General features: G+C 35.0%; 1 protein-coding gene across 3 annotated transcripts in view; it reads right to left on the bottom strand.

Annotated features, from left to right (window-relative positions):
* PHF14 (PHD finger protein 14) overlaps positions 1 to 22,775 on the bottom strand; it is a 171,818-nt gene that overhangs the window by 126,260 nt on the left and 22,783 nt on the right. For all 3 annotated transcript variants that reach the window (XM_044246116.1, XM_044246114.1, XM_044246115.1), the window contains exons 5-7: positions 9,412 to 9,571; positions 3,766 to 3,877; positions 731 to 868 (exon numbers count right to left, since the gene is read on the bottom strand). In XM_044246116.1, coding sequence (XP_044102051.1) covers positions 731 to 868; positions 3,766 to 3,877; positions 9,412 to 9,571 — 410 coding nt within the window. The remainder of the gene's footprint in view (positions 1 to 730; positions 869 to 3,765; positions 3,878 to 9,411; positions 9,572 to 22,775) is intronic.

The following is a 22,775-nucleotide window of genomic DNA, read 5'->3' as shown; positions in this document are numbered from 1 at the left end:
AAAAAATACTATAATTTACATACATAAATTCAGTGAGAGGACTGGCACTGTTTTACACTTTGGCAAATCTCTTTAACATCTAAATAGCCCACATAAAAGAAGATAGCTGGATTCTCAAAACTATTTCCACATTATGTTATACTGTTATGTGTTATATAATCTCTGGAAATATCCACTATTACTCATAAGAGAATTAAGAGTAAAAAAAATGTATATACCATTCTCATAATTGTTACAAAGATAGTTTTAACCTCATAGACCCTTTGAAAGATATTAAGGAATCCCCAAACATACTCTGAAAACAACTGACTACTTAATCTAAAACTAATAAACCTGGAAGGAAAATTATAAAATCAAAAACAATTGTAAAGAAAAAAATACAGATACTGAAGATGAGATAATGATTTTATTTACAGAAAGAGTAAGGTTATCCAAGATGCTGACATTTTAATGCTTTAAAACAACCTGATTATGTTTCATTTTATCTATCAGATATATCTGTCACTATAAGAATTTTAGTTAACATATTTTCCAAATGCTTAACTAGCTTTCACACTGAAAAAAAAACTCATATACTGTTTATTTTTGGAATTTTAGATCAGTGATCTGGGCAAAGACTTTTAAAATAAGCTTGTTAATTTATTTTATGATGCACACCTGTTGTGGGACATTTATAGTCATGAGACAGCTTATGAACATATTCAACAACAATGAGTTTAAATAAACCCACCTCTTCTGCTGCTGCCTCTGAAAGCAGACCTTCCTTCTGGGCACAGGTCACATGGAAATAGGCTCTGCACATCCCTGCATCGCAGCTAATACAAACTCCAGTTCTAGCAAAACGAGGGTCTTCACAGAAGCTACACTCCTACAACAGAAAAATAGGAAAACTCTCAGAATAAAAATATCTCTAGAACAAGACTGCATTCTCATACAGAGCATCCATAAGATACAAATAGTGAATCAATAGCATATTAATACAAACAGTAATTAAAGGCAAGAAAAGAGTTTATATGAAAAAATTCTCTCTATAGTTTCAATAAACCAAATTCCACTGATATAAAAATGATGACAGTAATAATAGTAAGTTGAAGGTTTATTTTGTGCTAGGCACTATTCTAAGCACTTTATATACATTAATGTACGTAACCATACTGTGGAACCTTCCACTCTAATATGTGGAATAGGTATTATCTCCATTTTACATATGAGAATATGGAGCTGAAGACAGGTTAAGAAATCTCAAAATAACACAAAAAATAACTGCCAAGTCAATATTCAAACCAGGGTAATCTCACTTTAAAGTCCATGCTCTTAACTATTAACTTATACTGATTTGAACAATATAATACTGCTTGGAAAATGAAAGAAAATAAGTAAGAAGCCAGAGAAAAATTCACCAAAAAAATCTAGGCAACATAGTCCAAGAAATTATGTATTTTTAAAATACATTTAAGAGAATTAAATACTATTAAATTAAAGAGAAATACTTTAAAGAGAATTAAAAGTAATCTTAAGTAAACAATTTAATTTGTTGTGATAGATATTACAGCCAATTACATCCTTTCTGAATACAAAGGAAAAAACTATAAAACTAAAAGTTAGTTTAAACCTGAGATTGCTCCCAATTCCCCCAAATTGACTTTATCCTTTACACTATCTAAAGCACAAAGAAAAAAATATATATATGGTCTAAAATATAAATTACTCTAGTGATCATAATCTTCGTAAAAGAAAAGCCTGCTAAATTCTGAAAGACTGCCAAATGACAATTAAAGAACTATTTCTAGTAAATACATTCTAAGTAAATTAAATAAAAGGGAAACATAAAAAAATTTAGAAGTTTCAAAAGATACTAAAAATGTCATTTTAACAGTGTACATATTGACTATCTTCTAGGCAGACAGCACCAAAGTGATACATCAGCAATGAATGAAAATAGCAAGAACAGGACTCTGGGCACAGATGTGAAAACACACCCAAATCCTGACACTCTACTTCTTGGTTATATGTCTTTTTTCAATAATAGTAGAAGGTGTATGGTATAAAATCCTAGCAAATAGCAATCTAAACATGAAGCCAAAAAAGGAGAGAAAGAATGAGACAGCAGAGAGGAAGGAAGAAAAATGAAGAAATTATTTCAAGAATATCAATAGCACAAACAGAACCAAACTGTTCAGGATAGTTCCCAAACTAATTCAATGTAATACGATGACATTGAGCAAGGGATTTCAGAGTGAATAAAGGGAAAATTTTCTGACCATAAAGTCTTGAGAAGACTGTACAACAATCTAGTAAAGAAAAGGGAATTTTCTTAATTGCTTGAATCATTTAAAATGCTAGGGAACTAAACAACTGAGAACTCAAGAAAGCAAGCAACCAGGATTAGGAAATGGATAGACAGGTCTAGAAGAGCTCATTTTACAAATGAGCTAGAGAATACATTATTTTTTACTCCACTTCCTGGTCATCAAAACAAAAGGTGATAATGAAAAATCAGGTCACAAATGCATATATAATGATTCTCTTTTTTTGGTTCAGAGGTCACTGCAGGCTTCAGATATATTAAGTAATATCTGGTCCCTGTGTTTTTCAGTGCTTGTAGATTTGTATTTTTGATACTAATGTCCGTCTACTGAAAATTACTTAAGTTAGTCCCTTCAAGGCTCTGTGTGAATTATGAAACTGTTATCAAAAAGCAGTACCTTTCACTTCCAGTAATGGTGCACTAGGTAATTCATACTAGTCCTGCTAGAAACTAGAAAATATGGACAATCTTTTTTAAAACTATAACTTAAAGGCATCAGAGAAATAACAAGATAGTATAAAATTACCTGAGGACCAGGAAAGTAAGTTCAGTGCTTGGGCCTGTTTTTCTCCCTGGGGACTTTAGTTAATTTTGGAGAGGGATACTGCAGATAGTTCAACAGAAATTACCCAAACTAAAGCACAAGAGCTTTGGAGTGAGGCTGGAGGGTGAGGGATGCAGGTGGTGGTTAGAACCTAAGGAGGATATTCTGGATATAACAGCAGAAACTGTCAAATTCTTGAATTTTCAGTATCAGAATTTTCCAACAACCTGTAAGCTTCCCATCCCACTTTAATGTGTTACTAATGCTTTTCAAGAGTCTTCCTCCCCAATATCCCAAAAGACAGCAATGGAAGAGAATGTTATCAGTGCCTAATTCATTCTAATATTACAGGCATGTCTGTGGTCATTTTATACCTAAATTTAAATTATTAAGTGTATTTTTATCACTTATAATCCTAAAGCTCAAGCAATAAAAACCAATTAATAAACTTGAGGCTGACAGGTTGCTGAGCAGGTTATGTAGTCTTTAAAAAAACAAAAACAAAAACACAATACTCCTTCAATTCTAAGTAAAACATCAGGTGCCTTTTGTACTCTTTTCATAATTTTGGTAAATTCCACTTCAAAAGTAAAGTCAGAAATAGGTTTGTATTTGTTCTGACTGGTCTGAAAATTCGTATGTGCTAAGGAGTGTGCTAAATGCCACAGAAACGGAAGTAGAATCAATTATCATTTTACCCTAAAAGTTACTTTAAATTAAGAATACATGAAAGAATTTATAAATTATGGGCTTTCTGGGAAAATTACTATCAATAATAGATGTTTAAGTACTAACTGCTCTACAAATAATAAGCATTTCTATACTCAACAATGATACTGACATTAGTAAAAAACCGTATGAACTAGTAAGTAAAATTTTTCTCTTTTAAACAATCAAGAAAACTTTGTCTCACCTTGGCACCATATTTGGAATAGTTCATTTCTGTTAGTGTTACTGGTCGTAATTTGTCAATATCTCCAAAGGCTACTCCAGGAACATATAGGGCACATACAATGTGAACCCATCTATGAGGAAAGAAAATATGATTTTGCTATCAAACCCTTTCATAAAATGCCCAAGAGGAAAATAAACATAAAATATGTGCCATCTCAAATAACTACTGAAAGAATTCTATGGTCAGATCTCAGAATCTCACATAACTGAAGAATACGGAATAAGCACAACTGCAATAATAAGCAGTTTTCTAGCACTTAGCCAAAGCCTGTCACTTCAATTCACTGCTCTTTGCACTCACCTGTTATTCTTAAATATTTGCACAAAACCACTATTCAAATGAAACAAAACATCATTTTCTGATGTGTGGAAAGATATTCACATTCATTATTTTAAGCACTGAGAAGTAATGATCTAATTTAAGAACTGTGCAGTAATTCTGCAGTAATTAGGTAAAATTGTTCTTCCTTGTTACTTTTTTCTAAAAGCTGTTGGAATAGTCCTTCAGAACACTTTAAAACAATTTTTGGTCTTCATCCTGACTTTCTCTCCAGGTTAAAACTGATTCCTGAAGGGGCACCTGGGTGGCTCAGTGGGTTAAGCCACTGTCTTCGGCTCAGGTCATGATCTCAGGGTCCTGGGATCGAGCCCCGCATCGGGCTCTCTGCTTGGCAGGGAGCCTGCTTCCCTTCCTCTCTCTCTGCCTACTTGTGATCTCTCTCTGTCAAATAAATAAATAAAATCTTAAAAAAAAAAAAAAAAAACTGATTCCTGAAGACTGTCCAGAACAGTTGTAATAATAAAAGAAAGTCCTATTTCACTCATCTGTTCACCATACAAACTATGTACTAAAACTTACATGCCCCATGTATTTTTTTAAGTCTGAATGATGCACAGCACTAAACAAAGAATGCTCAAAACTAAAAGGGGAGTTGATTCTAATTCCTTTTTTTTTTTTTTGAAAGTTGCACTGAAACTTTTGAAATACATTCGGAACCCTTTCCGTTCATATACAACCACACAATATACGGATCACTGGATTTTGAAATTTAAACAGATCTACAATACTTCTCTAAGAAGGTAAAAATGAGAAAGCAAATCTCTCTTAAACTTGTGACTATATTAACAACAAATTCTGCTTTATCACAGCTTGTGAGGCTATGACGGCTACATGGTTATGTTTTGCGACACACTGTAAATTTTTTTTAAAAGATTAAGACTAAGAATCATTTTATAGAGGCACTGGGAAAAACAGTTACAAATCTTTAGAAATTATCTTTTTTATTGAGAAGAAAATCCAAGATTTTAAGATTTTCTTGATAAAATGTTTTAATCCAACTTCCCAAATGCATCCTGTGGAGTTCAATATAAAGATACACATCTTCAACAAGCAGCTGCTTTCTCAATTTAATTTGCGCAGGTTTTTCATGCTCCACTGGTGTATTAAATGCCACTGTACTCTGTAGGAGTTTATCTTTGATAAACCCAACAGCTGGCTGCTTGCTTCATAGTGACCTTCTGAAAATGTTTTAGTACAAGTCATGCAAGTACTACAGATTTAAACTGCCATTTCAGTGTGACTGGCACACAAGTGTATAATTTCCCCAACCACTGATGTGAGGATGTCAACTTGAGTCTTTATTAAAATGCATATCAAACAGCTGAGACAATTTTGTTCCTTTTAAATACCTGTTGTGAATAATTTTTTGTTCATTTGTTTAATTGTACATACTTTAGAACTCTGTAATTAAGACAAATGAAGAAATCAAAAAGGAATAATCTTTGCTACTTTTAACATTCATTCTGGAGCTATAAGGACAGATGTTGACTGGGGAAAGGAAAAAGAAAACAAGCACCACATAAAACCACCAAAAAATTAAGAGTCAAAATTGCCATTCTAGCATGGAAACTAGTAATATATCCTTTAAAACACATATTTTTAAAAAGCAAACTAACTAGATTTATCTAGGATTCACTTAGAATGGGAACTACTTTAATCAATCAAATTCGATTTTTAAATGCATTGTATTTGTAGTGCCTTTACAACATGTAAAATAAATCCACTTCCACTATGTTATTTTCATTTTTCTTTTATTCATTCAGTAATCAATTACTAAGTGACTCTGAGGAAGGGAGCGGAGCACCACAAAGGCCATTGGAAAGTTATTACTTAACATGAAATATTTGCAGCACAGTGTTAGGCATGAAATCTTCAGGATTAGAGCCTATCTAATACTTCCCATAATCAGGTAGATAGAAGCCACTTGAGACAGGGTAAAATACTTTTCCTAAGGAATGGAATAAAAATTGAAAGACCAAAAAAAAAAAAAAAAAAAAATTGAATGATGGGGCACCTGGGTGGCTCAGTCGTTAAGCATCTGCCTTCAGCTCAGGTCATGATCCCAGGGTCCTGGGATTGAGCCCGGCATCGGGCTCCCTGCTTAGTGGGAAACCTGCTTCTCCCTCTCCTACTCCCCCTGCTTCTCCCTCTCTCACTGTGTCTCTGCCAAATAAATAAATGAAATCTTTAAAAAAAAATTTAATGACAAAAAGTACTGATGGTTTCCACACACATTAAAGCACATCATTTTCAATGTAGAACTTATGGCTCCCATCAGAATCAGAGGGGGAAAAGTTTAATTAGCCTATGTGATACACAGTTTCAATACCTTTTTCATTCTTTTCCATACTGAAGCTAGAATACTAAATGACTTGTCAAATTTTCTTGTTTTTTTTTTTCTTGCCTTGAATCAAAGTATTATCAAGCTTTAACCACACCCTTCAAACTAGATCAAGACCTATAATTTCCACCATAGCCTATAGATGAGTATGTGTCTCAATGCAAATAAAATGTTCAAATACTATAAAAGAACTTCTGCCAGGCTGTACCATCAAGGGAAGTATCTACAAGTAAGATCCACAAGAGTCAGTACAAATATTTCTCAGTGAATCTAATTAAAGGGGCCTCTCTTTTCTCCATTCAGAAACAATTTTACAAGTTATTTTGTGGATTATAATAGCATGAAAAGACAGATACTTTACAGTTTTTCAACAGAACTTTCAAATTATGAACAAGAAAAGAGGTAAAACAAATTCTTTTCCCTAAAAGGAAGCTCTGTGTTTTCCAAAGTTGTCTTACTTATTCACCACAATTTATCACCAAAAATTTCAACTGTCAGGACGAAGTAGTTACCAGAAGGAATTTATGCAGCTGGTACTCTATGATCCCCTTAAGGAAATGGAATACTGGTAATAAGAAAAGTAATAGAAGCAGCATTAGAAATAAGGAGAAATTTATTAACTACTTATTATGCTCCAGAAACTGTATTGTTCTATAGGAATCAACTCTTTCCTCTCAAAAGTACTAAGAAAATGGAGGTTTTGAAAGGTTAAATCACATGCCTATAATCCCAGTTATTAAAAAAAAAAAAAAAACAGATCTCAAATATATGCAGTCCAACTTAAAATCCTATACTTTTCGTGCTGTACTAAATTCCCTAATTCTGGGCCCAAGCCAGTCCAAATGTGAAATAATGCTCAGGTCTATAATAGAGACTAAAGATTCATGTCAATACACCAAGTCATTTGTTATGCCTCATATTTTATTTCATCTTTTTGGATGTGCAATGAGGAAGAAGAGCTAAGATTTTCAGCCATTTATCCTACACATCAACACACAGGATTCTCCCAAGATTCCATGGTAGATTCTATGCTATCCCAACAACTTTTATGGCAACATTTCTCAGGGGCCTTTCCACCAACTTAAAATAGGGAAATATAAGAAAAATATTTTTGACTTTACTAATGTTAACATGTATCAAATTTTAAAGACTATCTTTATTTTGGGATAAAATATATCCTATCCATTTCAATGTTAAAATATGGAAAATAATGCTGAAAATTTATATACATTATTTTATCATTCATGTTTATTAAATATTTTTTAAAATACTGAAATAGTTCATCACAAAATTAACAAATCACAAAATAAAAAACAACAACACACAAAAAAAACTTATTTTAGTACTTCTCTTATATGGGAGGGGATGGGGTACAGGATGGGGAGGTCAGGTAGGTAATGATCCATAAAATATAAGAGGGCAGGAACTACTCTTAAACTGCCCAGACGGAAGCCTCTTGGTCAAAAGCATGAAAAATGTCAACATAATTATGATGACAACTGCTCCAATGTAGTAATAAAGATGAGTATGAGTGCAGCAAAAAAAAAAAAAGAAACATAGGTCTTTGTGTCAGTTATCAATTTATTGCCTCTCAGCTCCAAATCCACCTTAAATACCTCCTGTGCAATAACGGACAAAATCCCTTCAGCATTTCTCCTTTATAGTGAGCATGATATTAAGTTGTCTTAGTAGAAGTGGTAGAAAGCACAGGAGGAAAGAAAGCACTTCTCAGTAGGGATGATGAAGAGCATCTGCTGGGGTTCTGCCCCAGCCACATATGGCAACTATTGACTCTGTGACCTCACAAACCTAGCCTAAAGATCACTTTCCGGGGCACCTGGGTGGCTCAGTGGGTTAAAGCCTCTGCCCTCGGTTGAGGTCCTGATCCCAGGGTCCTGAGATCGAGCCCCACACCGGGCTCTCTGCTCCGGAGGGAGCCTGCTTCCTCCTCTCTCTCTGCCTGCCACTCTGCCTACTTGTGATCTCTGTCTGTCAAATAAATAAATAAAATCTTAAAAAAAAAAAAAAAAAAAAAAAAGATCACTTTTCTACAGCCCTCTTAACAAAGACCCACATACTGCAGACACCACACTGGTGCCCCAGTTCCCTCTCCAACTTGTGCCTAGACACCCACTTGCCAAGAACTAACGACCCAGTTCTAACCCAGGCAAACACCCACGTAAGCATCTCTGCCATCTAAAAGGTTGCAACTACACCTTCTCCATAACCGTCTGAACTCCAGCCTTGGCCAGGGAACTCGGGGGGGCTGGTGTCTTCCAAGTTTGTCATTCCCTGGATACTCTCCCTCAGCTTTAGGGTATCCTTTAGAGTTCTTTTATATTGCAGTAACCTTTTTTTCTTCCTTTTCTTTATTTATTTAAATTCAATTAGCCAACAGGCTAATCATTACTTTTTTAAAGATTATTTTTTAATTAACATGTAATAATATTACTTGTTTCAGGGGGTACAGGCTGTGGTATCACAATTACTCTTATCATAGCATAATAATTCTGTAAATTTCCCCTTTAAAACCACTGTAAGGGTTCTGTCTTCTGGTATACTTTTGAAATCAGACAGATCTGAGCTCAAATCTAACTGTTTACCTGCTTATGGCCTTGATCAAATTAAAATTACTTAATGATCTGAGCCTCAGGTACTATATCTATAAAATGGAAAACTTTAACACCTGTCTCATTAGAGTCGTTAGTGGGACTTAATGGGACTATGGTTATAAAGGCAAATGCAGGTAACCAATAGTCTTTCTTCCCTCTTCCCCTGACCTGTAGCCTACTGTTCATTTACCCTATGCCAAAAAAAAAAACAAAACAATCAAGCAAAAGTTTGTAACTGAAAAAAATTAGAATAGTCAGAAGCAGACACATTATAAAGCAGGCATATTAACCCATCAGAATTATGACATCAACCTTCCAGCATCTGTCTCCTTGAAAATTCCATCCTGATTCGGACACAGTTCACAGCTAGGGGAAACACCACATTTACAGGCATCACAAAACCAAGGTTCCGTGGAGTTTTCAGAAGCTGAACTCATAATAGAGTCACTCTCTCCATCAACTCCATAGCAACCTAAAAAAAAAAAAAAAAGATATGATTAAATAGATTACTGTTTAACTCATTTATGAAATTACAAAAGAAAAAGGGAATTAGAGAACAAATCTGAAAAATTAATGGTTTATAAGAATGATATTAAAGTCAAAACAGTGAGATAATTTTATAAAAATATTTTTTCACCTACCATAGTATGCACAATGAAACAAAAATGACCTTTTAAAATAATTTTAATCTACTGGAACAGCATTACGGGAATAGAAAAATGTACAGTTCTTTAAAAGATTACATAAAAATAGGGTGCCTGGGTGGCTCAGTTGGTTGAGGGACTGCCTTTGGCTCAGGTCATGATCCCGGAGTCCTAGGATCGAGTTCTGCATCAGGCTCCCAGCTCCATGGGGAGTCTGCTTCTCCCCTTTCATGCTCTCTCTCAAATGAATAAAGTCATTAAATAAATAAATAAATAAATAATAAAAGATTACATAAAAATAGAAATTTTCATTAAGGAGAAATGAGATTGCAGCCAGGAACTACTGATTAGTATTTATGGAGCTCCTTTTGTAATGGACACTTAAATTTATTTAAGACCATGCTCACACAAAACAAATATACAATCAAAAAAGTCTCTAACTTTGAAGATGACAGGTAAAACACAAACTCCTATAACCATAAACACAAGTTAAGTATTAGTAAAAGAAAAATACATAAAGAAACCCACACAGACATAAATAAAGGTTATAGAACAATTTGAAGTGTTCAGACTAGAGTTAGACAAACTGAGTTCCATTTACAATGGAGCCAACTTCAAGTTCTAGAAGGTATTTGATCTTTTTAAACATTTATAAGTCTATCTTCTGTAAAAATTTATCCATAACTTAAATTAATGAAAAAAGGAGATTATTCTCTTTCTGTTTAACTCAATATTCTGAGAGAAGTTAAATTATTTAATTAGAAAATGTGATAAAAATTTTTAAAGATCCTCATTGCAAACAAACAAGATTAGTTAGTATAGGTCTTTAGATTTTAGAATAGGTCATGCTACACTTAACTACCTTTCAATTATTAAGAGCAAAATGTTTCCTTATCAATACAAATATACATATCTACAATTACAAATTATATTTAAAGTTACTATTTGCACTTCCAGATTTAAAGTTTTTATAAAATCAAAAATTTTTTTTGATTTTGAGCTTAAAAAGAGTGTATTAGATATCAAACATATAGGCCAATAGAAAATTCAAGCAAAACATCACTGTGAACATTTTGGTAAGATCAGGTTCTCATTAAAATTCCTGAAACTCAATTTTTTCAATGAACTCAGTGTTGATGAGGCTCTTAGTGTGTGACAAACCAAACTCACTAGAAAGTGATGTCCTATCCATTACCATGAGTAATTTTTTTTTCAGTATAAAAATACCAAGAAGAATGTATTGGCACTAACATAGTACTGATAAATATGGAACCCAATAATGGGCAACTGAAAAGTCCAGAAATCATTTCACCCACACTATTAAAAACCATGACGAACCCTTGATGACTTACACTATGGAATATAAAAACCGCAAGTCCTAAATAGTTTTCTTTTCCCTAAATGATGCTTGACACAAAACTTCCTATTACCTAATTTCTCTTTTTCTAGAAAGAAGGAAACTATCCTCATGATAAAAATATCCCGAAGAGAAAAAAAATTAATGCATAAATAGAAATAAATACAATTCTAGGCCTTCAACACCTTTAGGCGTGGGCACTTCTCTGATCTCCTAAGACTCATTTATAACTTCTCCAAGATAGGTTGCTTCTACAGATAGCCAAATAAACCAACCACCCAAGGATCTTCTGACCAGGTTTATTCTAAGAGTCTAAGTGTCAAATTTTAAGGGGTATCTAAAGTGACCTCTATAAACCGAAGACATTAAAAACAAACAAAAAGGGTGCCTGGGTGGCTCAGTGGGCTCAGGTCATGATCCCAGGGTTCTGAGATCGAGCCCTGCATTGGGCTCTCTGCTCAGCAGAGAGCCTGCTTCCTCCTCTCTCTCTCTGCCTGCCTCTTTACCTACTTGTGATCTCTGTCAAATAAATAAATAAAATCTTTAAAAAAATAAAAATAAAAAATAAAAACAAACAAACCAAAAAACACTGTAAGAAACATATGTAAGCAACAATCATCTCTCAAAAGGCTTTACCACACAGGTAGGTTTATGTGCATCCAGTGTAAGATGTGATTATTTGAACTGTTACACACTAAACAATTGAAGCCTAAACTGGACAGTGTCTTCTCACAAACACCAAAGATACTCAAATTAAAATAAATGAATTAATATATAAATACTGAGTTAAATCACCCAGAAAGAAAAGAACCATACACAACGAGTAAGTAATTTTAAAGTACCAACATTAATTTACTAGATGTCACTAACAGGTTAATAGTCATGGGTAACTATTTAAGTCACACAATGCTATCACTGCCTATAGATTATAATTAAAATAGCCTGGTAGCAGAAAACTAAAAAGTTGGTATGCAACTATCACTTACATAAGCTGCCTCAAACAGATGCCATAATTGTCATCTTCATGCTATTCAAAGGCTTTCTAACAGTGAACCTTAACGTAATCTGACAATCATACAAAAACTTGCCAAAGAAAAGATTTCAAAGTAGCTATACTATAGTACACAAGATGAGCAAAGAAATCAAAACTTACTAAATTCTTTAATATCATTAAATTGTAGTTGATAGTCATTATCTTCACTTCTGTTTAGGTATATATTTTTTAGATGACAAATCCCAAAATGAAAAGGAAATACAATTTTCTCCTTGGGAGCAGTTATTATTATCACCAATAAAAGAGAATTTTTCAGTAAACACAATAGTAAGCAAAATACTATATTCAAAGAAAAATCACAAAACAAAACAATAAAAATTAATCTGCTATCTCAAAGGTTTATACAATACTACAAGGAAAAAAATCTATTTTCCTTACAAAATAATGTTCCTTTGAAGTAAATTCTTCCATCTGTATTCACACAAAGTAGGCAATTACCAAAATAACAAAGCCCCTGTGGGGTTATTTTATTCACTTCATTTGCCAAAATCAAGGTAAATCACGGCAGTTTTTTATAATAAAGCAAAATTTCCGTTCTACTTTTTAAAGAATATTCTACACACTGGTAAAAATCTGCATAGAGATTAAAACTAAAAACAACCTGAAGAATGATTTTTTTGAGCAGTTCTTCTAGGAAATCCCTACTTTGTAACCTAGAAGATCAGTATCACTTAAGTTCAAAGAGCAGCCAGCAGGTGCCTAAGTATTTCTTCTTCAGCTTCAATGCCCCTGAAAGATGATTCACAGTGTGTTATGACCTCTATAGAGTTCTTCACTTGCCGTTTTTCCAATACTTCTCCACCATACCTATATAGTCTTCTGACCTCTAGACCAAAGTTCTAACATGGTATAACCACTCTGATACCTTTTAATTAATGACTAAATACATTTTAAGATCTTTTTCTTTCCTCCATGCAAAAGAGAATTTAAAGTACTATAAAACAATGTTTAGGGGCACCTAGGTGGCTCAGTGGGTTAAGCCTCTGCCTTCGGCTCATGTCATGATCCCAGGGTCTTGGGATGGAGCCCCACATCAGACTCCCTGCTTGGCAGGGAGCCTGCTTCTCCCTCTCCTTCCCCCCGCTTGTTTTCTCTCTCTCTGTCAAACAAATAAGTAAAATCTTTGGGGAAAAAAAAAAAGAAAGAAAGAAAGAAAGAAACCAGCAAGACTAGCTTCCTATTGTGCTTTAGAAAATTTCCCTTTCTCTGGATTAATTTTATAAAAAATTCATTTTGGAACTTAAAAACTTCCCAAAAAGAGCTAAAGATCCACTGCTGTAATTTTATTTAAAAGGCACATTCTATAAACAATGAAAAATAAAACAAAGTTACAAAATACATGAAAGGGTGGAAAAAATATTTGCAAGAATGGAAAATCTCCATAACACATATAGCAGTGAAAGGATTAAAGAATTCCAGTAAATCAATGAGAAAAAGACAATCAAACTTATTAAGAAATGACAAAGGAAATGCAAGGCAAGTAACAACATAAAATGCAAGTGGCCACAAGATACCAAACTTCACTCATAATAACATGAATGCATATTTTAATCAAGTGATAATTTCCAAAAGATTGAAAGAAAATTTACTAATATGCAGTTATCAAGTATTTTGTATACTGTTGGTAAGAATATCAACAAGTATAGTCTTTTTGAAGATCTTTCTGGCAATTCTGTCTCTTTAAAACTTAAAACGTATTTATCTTTAGATTCAGCAATTTCACTTCTAGGAATCTATCCCACAGAAATTATTTCATGATTATATATGACACATATCTGTTAGTACTATATACAAGTGAAAAACTTGAAGAAAAATAAAGACATCACGGTTGAACCATTCTATAGCTAACTATGTAACATTAAAAAGAATAATATATCCCATTTGTACTCACATGAAAAGAATCTCAATATTAACAGATTAACATATGAGTGAAATAAAGCAAGTACAGGAGGGAAAGTCCCATGGTATTTATCGCATTTATTTAGAGACAGAGAGCAAGAGCATATGCATATGTGATATGTGTTCATGTATGTACAAGGAAGCCTGCACAAAAGGTCCCCTGGGGAAGGGGCTCTCACTAGTCAAATTTGGACAATTTAGGTATTAGAGTAATCAGATAATAAGTGATAATATCTGAGGGCACAATAACAACTGAAAAGAAAAAAAAGAGAAAAGTTCTCTATAAAACAAATGCTGCCTATTAATGTAGAGGAATGACAGAATTAAAAATCCCCATCTTGCAACTACATATATAACTGATTCTGACAGAAACCCTAATACCACTATGCAAAAGGCTATTAGGAAACAGGATATTAACAATGTCTCAAAGTTACTACCTCAGAGATTACTTGTTACTTACCAAAAGAAAAATAAATGGCTTTAAAATGGAGAGTTCGAGGTGACACTATCTTAACTACCACGAAAAATTCAGTAAACTGGCATCATACTTTTTTTGATGTGGTATAATGAGAGGTAAACAGTGACATAGTACTTTTGCCAAAAAATATTTAAACTGAGTCTAGTTATGAGGGGAAAAAACCCAGACAAATCTAAATTGAGGGAAATTCTACAAGTTATTCTAAAACCTGGCTTACATTCTTCCACACATGGTCATGAATGACACAAAAAAGGCAGAAAATTTGTTTTAGGTTCAAGGAAACTAAGACACAAAAAGCAACACATAATATGTGAGTGGATCCTGGACTGGGATCAGGGCAATACCACTGTGTTAACAGAGGTATAGTGGTCACAAGAAGAGTTTGCACAAGGGCGCCTGTGTGGCTCAGTCAGTTAAGTGAACAAGTCTTGATTTTGCCTGAGGCCATGACTGCAGGGTTGCGAGAAAAAAGCCCCACCCCGCTCAGCAGCTGCTTGAGAGTCTCTCTCCTCTCCCTCTCCTTCCACCCCTCCCCCCCATGCACGTGCACTCTCTCCCCCCCCCATAAAATCTTTTTTAAAAAACCAACATTTTCATATTACCAGACATTAATTTTTTTTTAATGTGTTTGTGTATCTGTATGCACACGAGAAAGCAAGACAAGTCTGGAAGAATATACACAAAGTTTAAAGTATGTTTATCTCTAGGTGATATGATCATGGAAGAAGTTTTCCTTAGCTCTTTATACTGATACGTTCTACCATGAAAATGTATTCAAGATATATGATAAAGTTAAATGAAAAGCACCTGTATGGAGGTTAAGAGAGTTGCTGAGAGGGACAGATGTGAATATAGACCAAACTATGAACAGTAATTTCCTAAGCTACAAAGTAAAAAAAAAAAGAAAAAAGAAAGAAAGAAAAAAGCAGAATTCAGATGAAGGCCAGTAATTCATTGTTCTACTTTATGTACTTTCATATTTGCAACTTCTGTCTTTATATGCTACTTATATTTAATAGGAAATATTTTAATAAAAATGATTTTTCAAATACTCTAATAAGACAAGGCAATGGTAAACACTAATTTAACACCTATACATTTAGGTTATATTTGTGGAACATAAGGAATATGAGAAGAGGGAACAGTGTAAGTCAAAGCCCTCTAATACTGGAAAAGCAAGTCATTCAAATTGACAGACTATGAAATCTAAAAGAATCCTGCTGTGAGTGTGAACTTTATTCTAAAAGGACAAAATGATTTTAAATAGGGGAATAATATGAACAGATGTGCATTTCAGAAGAATCAGCCCTGAAGACAGTAGGAGAACCGGAGCAAGAAGAGGTGCATCTGTTTAGAAGTTTACACCCTAGCGCCCATCTGCCTCAAGTCTCAACCTTCTATCAGCTTGAACCATTATTTTTTGTGTTCAGAGTTTCATTTTATCTCTTCTTGCCATGTTCCCAACCACTTCTCTAAGAAATTAAAAAGTCTAAACTTTTAAAAATTTTATTGTGAGTCTTACCTGCCTTATACCAGAAGGTATACTTTATTCTTCATTGCCCTGGCTCCTTGCCATGACCTGTATCTGTAGCACCCTTAAGCTCTAGGATGACAGCCACCTACCCATTCCTTTTCCCTCTCAAATTTTACTTCCTTCTAAACACAATGTCTCCCAAAGGATGATCTCTAACCCCATCCCCTGCAAGAAAATCCCAATGTATCTTTTAAAACTGTAGATACTAGATCCCCACCCCAGACCTACTAAATCAGAATCTCTAGGAGTAGTACCCACGAATCTGTTTTAAACCAGCACCTCAGGGGATTCTTGTGTGGCGAGGCAGTTAAGCAACTGACTCTTGATTTCAACTCAGGTCATGATCTGAGGGTCTTGAGATCAAGCCCAGCACTAGGCTCCCCACTCACCAAGGAGTCTGCCTGAGATTCTCTCTCTCCTCTCCCTCTGTCCCCCACCTCACACATGCACACACATGTGTGCTCTCTCTCTTAAATAAATAAATCTTAAAAAAAAAAAAAATCAAGTACCCGGGTAATTCTTTTCCACTATAAAATCTGAGACCACTGGAAGAAACATCAGACAATTAAAGAAATTATCTCTATTCTAAAAACCATTAATATTTATTTTGTATACCTCCCAAATATCAGCCACAAACATGGCAGAAATAGAAACATTCAGGAGATTTAGACTCTGACTACATAAAAAACACAGGAATTTGCTAACAAGATATTCACAGATTCCAATCTTGCATAGGTACAGTGGCTTCAATCATTCAAGACTATACCTCTAAACAACTTATTATCCCTAATTCACATAGTTGGCAAAAAATGAGCTAAAGAAAACATCTCCCATGATCATATCACCTAGAGATAAACATACTTTAAACTTTGGTGTGTATTCTTTCAGACTTGTCTTGCTTTCTCATGTACATACAAATATACAACAAAAGTATTTGCTACTGATTATTTACCACAGAATAAAAAACCTACAAATTCATCAAGGTTTTACTTCACATTCTCTTTAAAAAAATAAGTAAGATTATACCCATACGAAATATCTCTAAATTGTCTTACACCCAGGGATGCCTAGGTGGCTCAGTGGGTTAAAACCTCTGCCTTAGGCTCAGGTCATAATCCCAGGGTCCTGGAATCGAGCCCCACATCAGGCTCTCTCTCCTGGGCAGGGAGCCTGCTTCCTCCTCCCTCTCTGCCTGCTTCTCTGCCTACTTGTGATCTCTGTCTGTCAAATAAATAAATAATCTTTTAAAAAATTGTCTTACACCCATTTCTTTTTTTTTTTTTTCAGAAGATTTTATTTATTTATTTGACAGAGAGAAACACAGCGAGAGAGGGAACACAGAAGGGAGAGTGAGAGAGGGAGAAGCAGGCTCCCGAGGAGCAGGGAGCTTGATGTGGGGTTCGATCCTATGATCCTAGGATCATGACTTGAGTTGAAGGCAGACACTTAACAACTGACCTACCCAGGAGCCCATGTCTTACACCCATTTCTTAAAAAAAAAAAAAAAGAAAAATTTTATGATTCTGTGCTGAAAAAAATTTTTTTTAAATTTTACTTATTTATTTGACACAGAGAGAGAGAGAGATCACAAGTAGGTAGAAAGGCAGGCAGAGAGAGAGAGGGGGAAGCAGGCTCTCTGATGAGCAGAGAGCCCAATGCAGGGCTTGATCCCAGGATCCTGAGATCATGACCTGAGCCGAAGGCAGAGGCTTTAACCCACTGAGTCACCCAGGCGCCCCTGAAAATACTTTTTACAAGAGTTATATTTTGTTTCCACAAATACAAAGTAATCTCTGCTTCAATAAGCTCATTTAATTTTTTTGTTTCAATTCAATCAGTCATCATTAGTTTCAGATGAAAAGTTCAATAATTCATCAGTTGCATATAACACCCAATGCTCATCACATCACATGCCATCACCCAGGGCACCTGGGTGGTTCACTGGGTTAATTAAGCAGGCAGAGAGGCAAGCAGAGAGGCTTCCCTGTCTCTGCCTGCCTGCCACTCTTCCTACTTGTGATCTCTGTCAAATAAATAAATAAATCTTAAAATAAATAAATAAATAAATGCCAATCACCCAATTACCCCATCTCCCTATCTACCTCCCTTCCAACCCTCAGTTTGTTTCCTAGAGTTAAGAGTCTCTCATGGTTTGTCTCCCTCTCTGATTACTTTCAATTTAGTTTTCCCTCCCTTCCCCTATGATCCTCTTCACTGCTTATATTGCACACGAGTGAAACCATATAACCGTCTTTCTCTGACTAGCTTAAAGGTTTATTTCACTCAGCATAATATCTTCCAGTTGCTCAATAACCTTATTTTAATGAACAGTAAAATAACACCAAAAAGTAAAGACATAAAAGGAGCCTTGAAAAAGTGATTTCTAAATGCAAAGAAAAGGTTGCATTAACAGACCACAAATGAATTTAATAGTATAAAATGTAGTACAAATCATAAACACCTTAAAATTTCTCAGAACTAAAAACCAGTAAGCTAAATACAATGTATTCAGAAATATATATTTTAGTGCAAGGATTAACAGCCTACTGTTTGCATATCAAAATGTTAGCTAGGATGCAACAGAAAGTTACTCAAATGAAAGGGCTGAACACTACCAGCAGAAAAGGAGGAGGAGGAGGGACAAAGGCAGGGAAGGAGTGTGTTTATTTTGCAGAATGGACAGTTCCAGCCAAGGACACACCTAACTAGGTGTTTTCCTGATAGGAGTGTCTTGTCAGGTGTGTCTCACCTGACAGCTTCCTAGGAGAGCCAGTTTGAGCTAGGCTGGAGCTGAGGACCTGCACAAAAGCCCCCTGAATTATAAAGTTATCCTTAGCTCATTAGAATACTAAAATCTTCTCCAACGGGTAGAGAGCCTTCTGCCATTTTTTGAACATATGATGTATCCATGAGCATCCTGAAATATTAAGCATACATAACTGAACCAGAAGTACCTATATGAGTTCCCTGACCCCACCCCCAATACACTGAATAAAAGTTTCCTGTACTAACCCCATGGGAGATAGTACTATAAGAGCTATCTCCCTTTCCCTTACTTATAACAAGAAAAAATTCTTTGTTTTCAAACCTTCCTTGGGTTGTGCTCAGTTTGATATACCAATGAATGCCTTGAAATCAGTTACAAAAACGGAACATGCAACTGACTCACAAACCACCTAGATTTACCAGTAAGGTATGATGCATTCAATACACCCACAGCACAGAATCTATAACTCACTTATAAAACATTATTCTTTGTTTTTATTTTACATGATTTCTTCCCCTATTATATAAAAACAGCAGATACTGTATCTGGTATATCCTTCACTTTCCTAGCACCAAATCTTACATTTCAATGTTTACAGAATCAAGGTAACAAAAGAAATTCATTTAAATAGCAGTTAATGTTTACATCAACACCACAGAGAAACTTGTGCATCTCTCTTCAATCCTCTCTAGGTGGTAAAAAGAGCAACACTAGAGAGATAGAAATGCTGATGGGATCTATGACTCAAAGAAAGTAACAGGCAAGTCCCATGTGTGGGGGTGGGGCATTTAACACAAAAAAAGAACTTTCAATTATGTAGGTGGTTTATGCACATAATAGTAATTGCTATGGTCAACAGAAGGCAAGTCTAAGAGGGACTCATGCATTAGAGCCCTTTGTCTTAGTCCTCAATTTAGAGAACTGTGGGATTCCCCAATGATTCCGTTAACCCTTTCTCCTGCTTCATTAGACTCTGACTTTTAAGTTTCTACCTTTGTAACTCTGGGAACCTGATAAAGACTATCAATTGTGTTACTTGGACATACTGCTTATGGTAAAAAAGACCCCACTAGCAGACTGCATCTGAACTGAGAGTAACAATAAATGGGGATAGGTGGGGGAGAATGACACAGCCCAAAGATGGCTCCCAAATGACTATAAGCTGCTTGCTGTAGGGACTACTACAAAGATTCACAAAAAGGAAGGCGTGAGGCTGCTTTGGTGGCAAGCTGTGATTTTGTTCTTCTATCCTTCTGAATGAACTGGTGCTAAATGTGCCCAATGATAATCCTGAAAATCTTTTAAGTTCAGATACCCTGGTAAGCATTGCAGGGCTACCTCTTTGTATTATCAATGGAGCTAATGTTTTAATATGTGTATGAAACATCTTGGGTTCTTCTCAAAACATAGATTCTGATTCAGAAGGACATGGTCTGTGATTCAGTAATTCTGACAAGCTCCCAGGTTATATAGATGCTACTACTTAATGCTGTGGATCCATGGACCCCACTCTGCGTAGTAACACTTAAAAAAAAAAAAAATTACTGAAATAGGTTAAGAGTGACATTTTAATTTAAATACTATGAGCTCTGGGGGCACCTGGGTAGTGCAGTCAGTTGAGCCTCCAACTCTTGGTTTTGGCTTGGGTCTTGTGATCTGAGTCCTGAGATGGAGCCTCTGGCGCCTTACATCAGGCTCGGCACTCAGTCCAGAGTTAGCTTGGGACCCTCTCTCCCTCTCCCACACCCACTTCTGCTCATGTGCATGCACGCTCACTCTCCCAAAATAGATGGATAAATCCTTTAAAAATAAGTAAATACTATGAGTTGTGGAACATCTTTTAAAACTTATTTATCTACTTACCACTTAAGATGCAGCAAGAGTTCAGTTATATAGGGATAAGGACCTTAAAAATTATAATAATTAAGCAGTCATGAAAGCTCTGATTGGGACAGTGAAGAACTGACACTTCTAAAAAGCTGCTGACCCCATTTTAGAGGGAAAGAAAAAGAAAATTAAAAATTAAAGAGGACTAAGAAAATGGTATACCTTGGAAGAGACAGAAGAACAAAAAATCTAAATTATTTGGACCAAGTCACATGTCACTTCTTATTTTTTCAAACCAAAGTTTAATTAACATGGGCTTGCAACTATGTGATAACCCAAAAAGGGACCAAAAAATATATATACTTATCAGTCTGCACATTGCTATGCTAAGAATTACCATCATTACTCTTCCCCAGAGGAGAAAATCAACCATCTAACCAATGAATATTAAGCAGGGTTTTGTTTTGTTTTGTTTTTACTTTTGTTTTTCTATTAGTAGACTCAACTGATCTAAAGCTAATGGAAGATGAAAAATTCTTCACAGATCTATTAATCAATATAATTTCTTGCTGCTACTACCCAAGTATTGTCCAAAAAAACTTAAATAGAGAGTCAGGAGTATTTCCATACCAAAACTACCCCTTCTCAAACATATTACTCAGTGATATCTAGTAAAGGAATCTTTTTAGAATAGCCAGATAAAAAATAACCTACAGGAAATTAAGTTAAAAAGGAAAAATGTATTTATGTAATGCATTTATGAAAAATACATTAATGTTTATTAACACTTCTTCCCTTCGGGTGCCTGGGGTGGCTCAGTCTGTTAAGTGTCTGCCTTCAGCTTAGGTCATGATCTCTGGGTCCTGGGATGGAGCCAGAGTCAGGCTCCCTGCTCAGCAGGGAATCTGTTTCTCCCTCTCCCTTTGCCCCTCCTCCCCACTAGTACACAGAAGCACACAGTGGCTTGAGGTCTCAAATAAGTAAAATCTTTTAAAAAAATAAATAAATAAAAACACAACAGATATTAAAATTCACCAAAACTAGAAATTTTTCAAGCTACTAGTTCTAACTAAGAAACCAAGAAAAAAGAGAATTATATAATCATAATTACACAACAGAAACTCCAAGATTAACAAAAGAAATGGGATATTATGCTAGAGGGGAAAAGCTGTAACATAATTTTTTTAAAAACTCTCAAGATTTATGTTTTACTTTTGATTTATACTTCTGCACTTTAAATTTAACTGAAGTTCACAGAATTCACAATACTACCAACAAAGCAATTATACCACAACATAAAGATTTATCTAAAGATGTAGAAAACTGTTCTATTTCACCACCTAGCTTTCCTTATTTATTCATTCCACATATTAGCTGCCTCTCAAAAAACTTACAAAGCTTCACACTCAAGAACATTAATTTTCCTTTCCTGTCTTCCCTTTTTCCTTCTCCCATAACAGAAATTCTAATGAGTCAGTCTTCGAAGAAAAACGAGCAATCATTAGCAAATGCTCAAAAACATTTGGAATTTAAACTGCCATCAGAGCCAGTTAAATGAATTATACAAGAAAATATGATACACGACTTTACAGACACAACTCAGTTCTGACTTAAGTGGAATTATCACTCAGCTTGATCATCTTATTTGTCTACCTTGACTCAGAAAGACTTTCTGGCTGTTTCTAAAAAATCAGAGCTACCTTGGAAATAAGGTAGATTTGCCATTACTGAGGCTATTCACCTGAAGCATAGGTCCCATTATGAATCTTAAATAGCTCTACACATGTTAAGGGTACTAACAGGGTACCCTTCCAGAAATCGACATTTGTGTGAACAATGAATCTTCTGGGAAAGAACTCGTACTAAGAATCCAAGGTGCACAAGCCTGAATCAAAGACAACAGAACCCAAGAAGAAGGTTCACTCTGAATTGTACATGGCACTTGTTCCTGGTGGACTCAGGGCTGAGTTTTAAAGGCAGGCATTTAGAAAAGTAATTCCTTTACTACTAAAGCTGTGAGACCACAAGGCCTCAGCAGCCTGAGCACCAACACCAAGAGACGACATCCTCAAAACAGATCGGGAATTCTACATTCAAGTACCTTCAGAGAAAATGT

Source organism: Neovison vison, chromosome 4 (genome assembly GCF_020171115.1).
Source record: "Neovison vison isolate M4711 chromosome 4, ASM_NN_V1, whole genome shotgun sequence".
NCBI classification, from domain to species: domain Eukaryota; kingdom Metazoa; phylum Chordata; class Mammalia; order Carnivora; family Mustelidae; genus Neogale; species Neogale vison.
The sequence above is the reverse complement of the archived record's forward strand: the minus strand, read 5'-3'. Positions and strand labels throughout refer to the sequence as shown.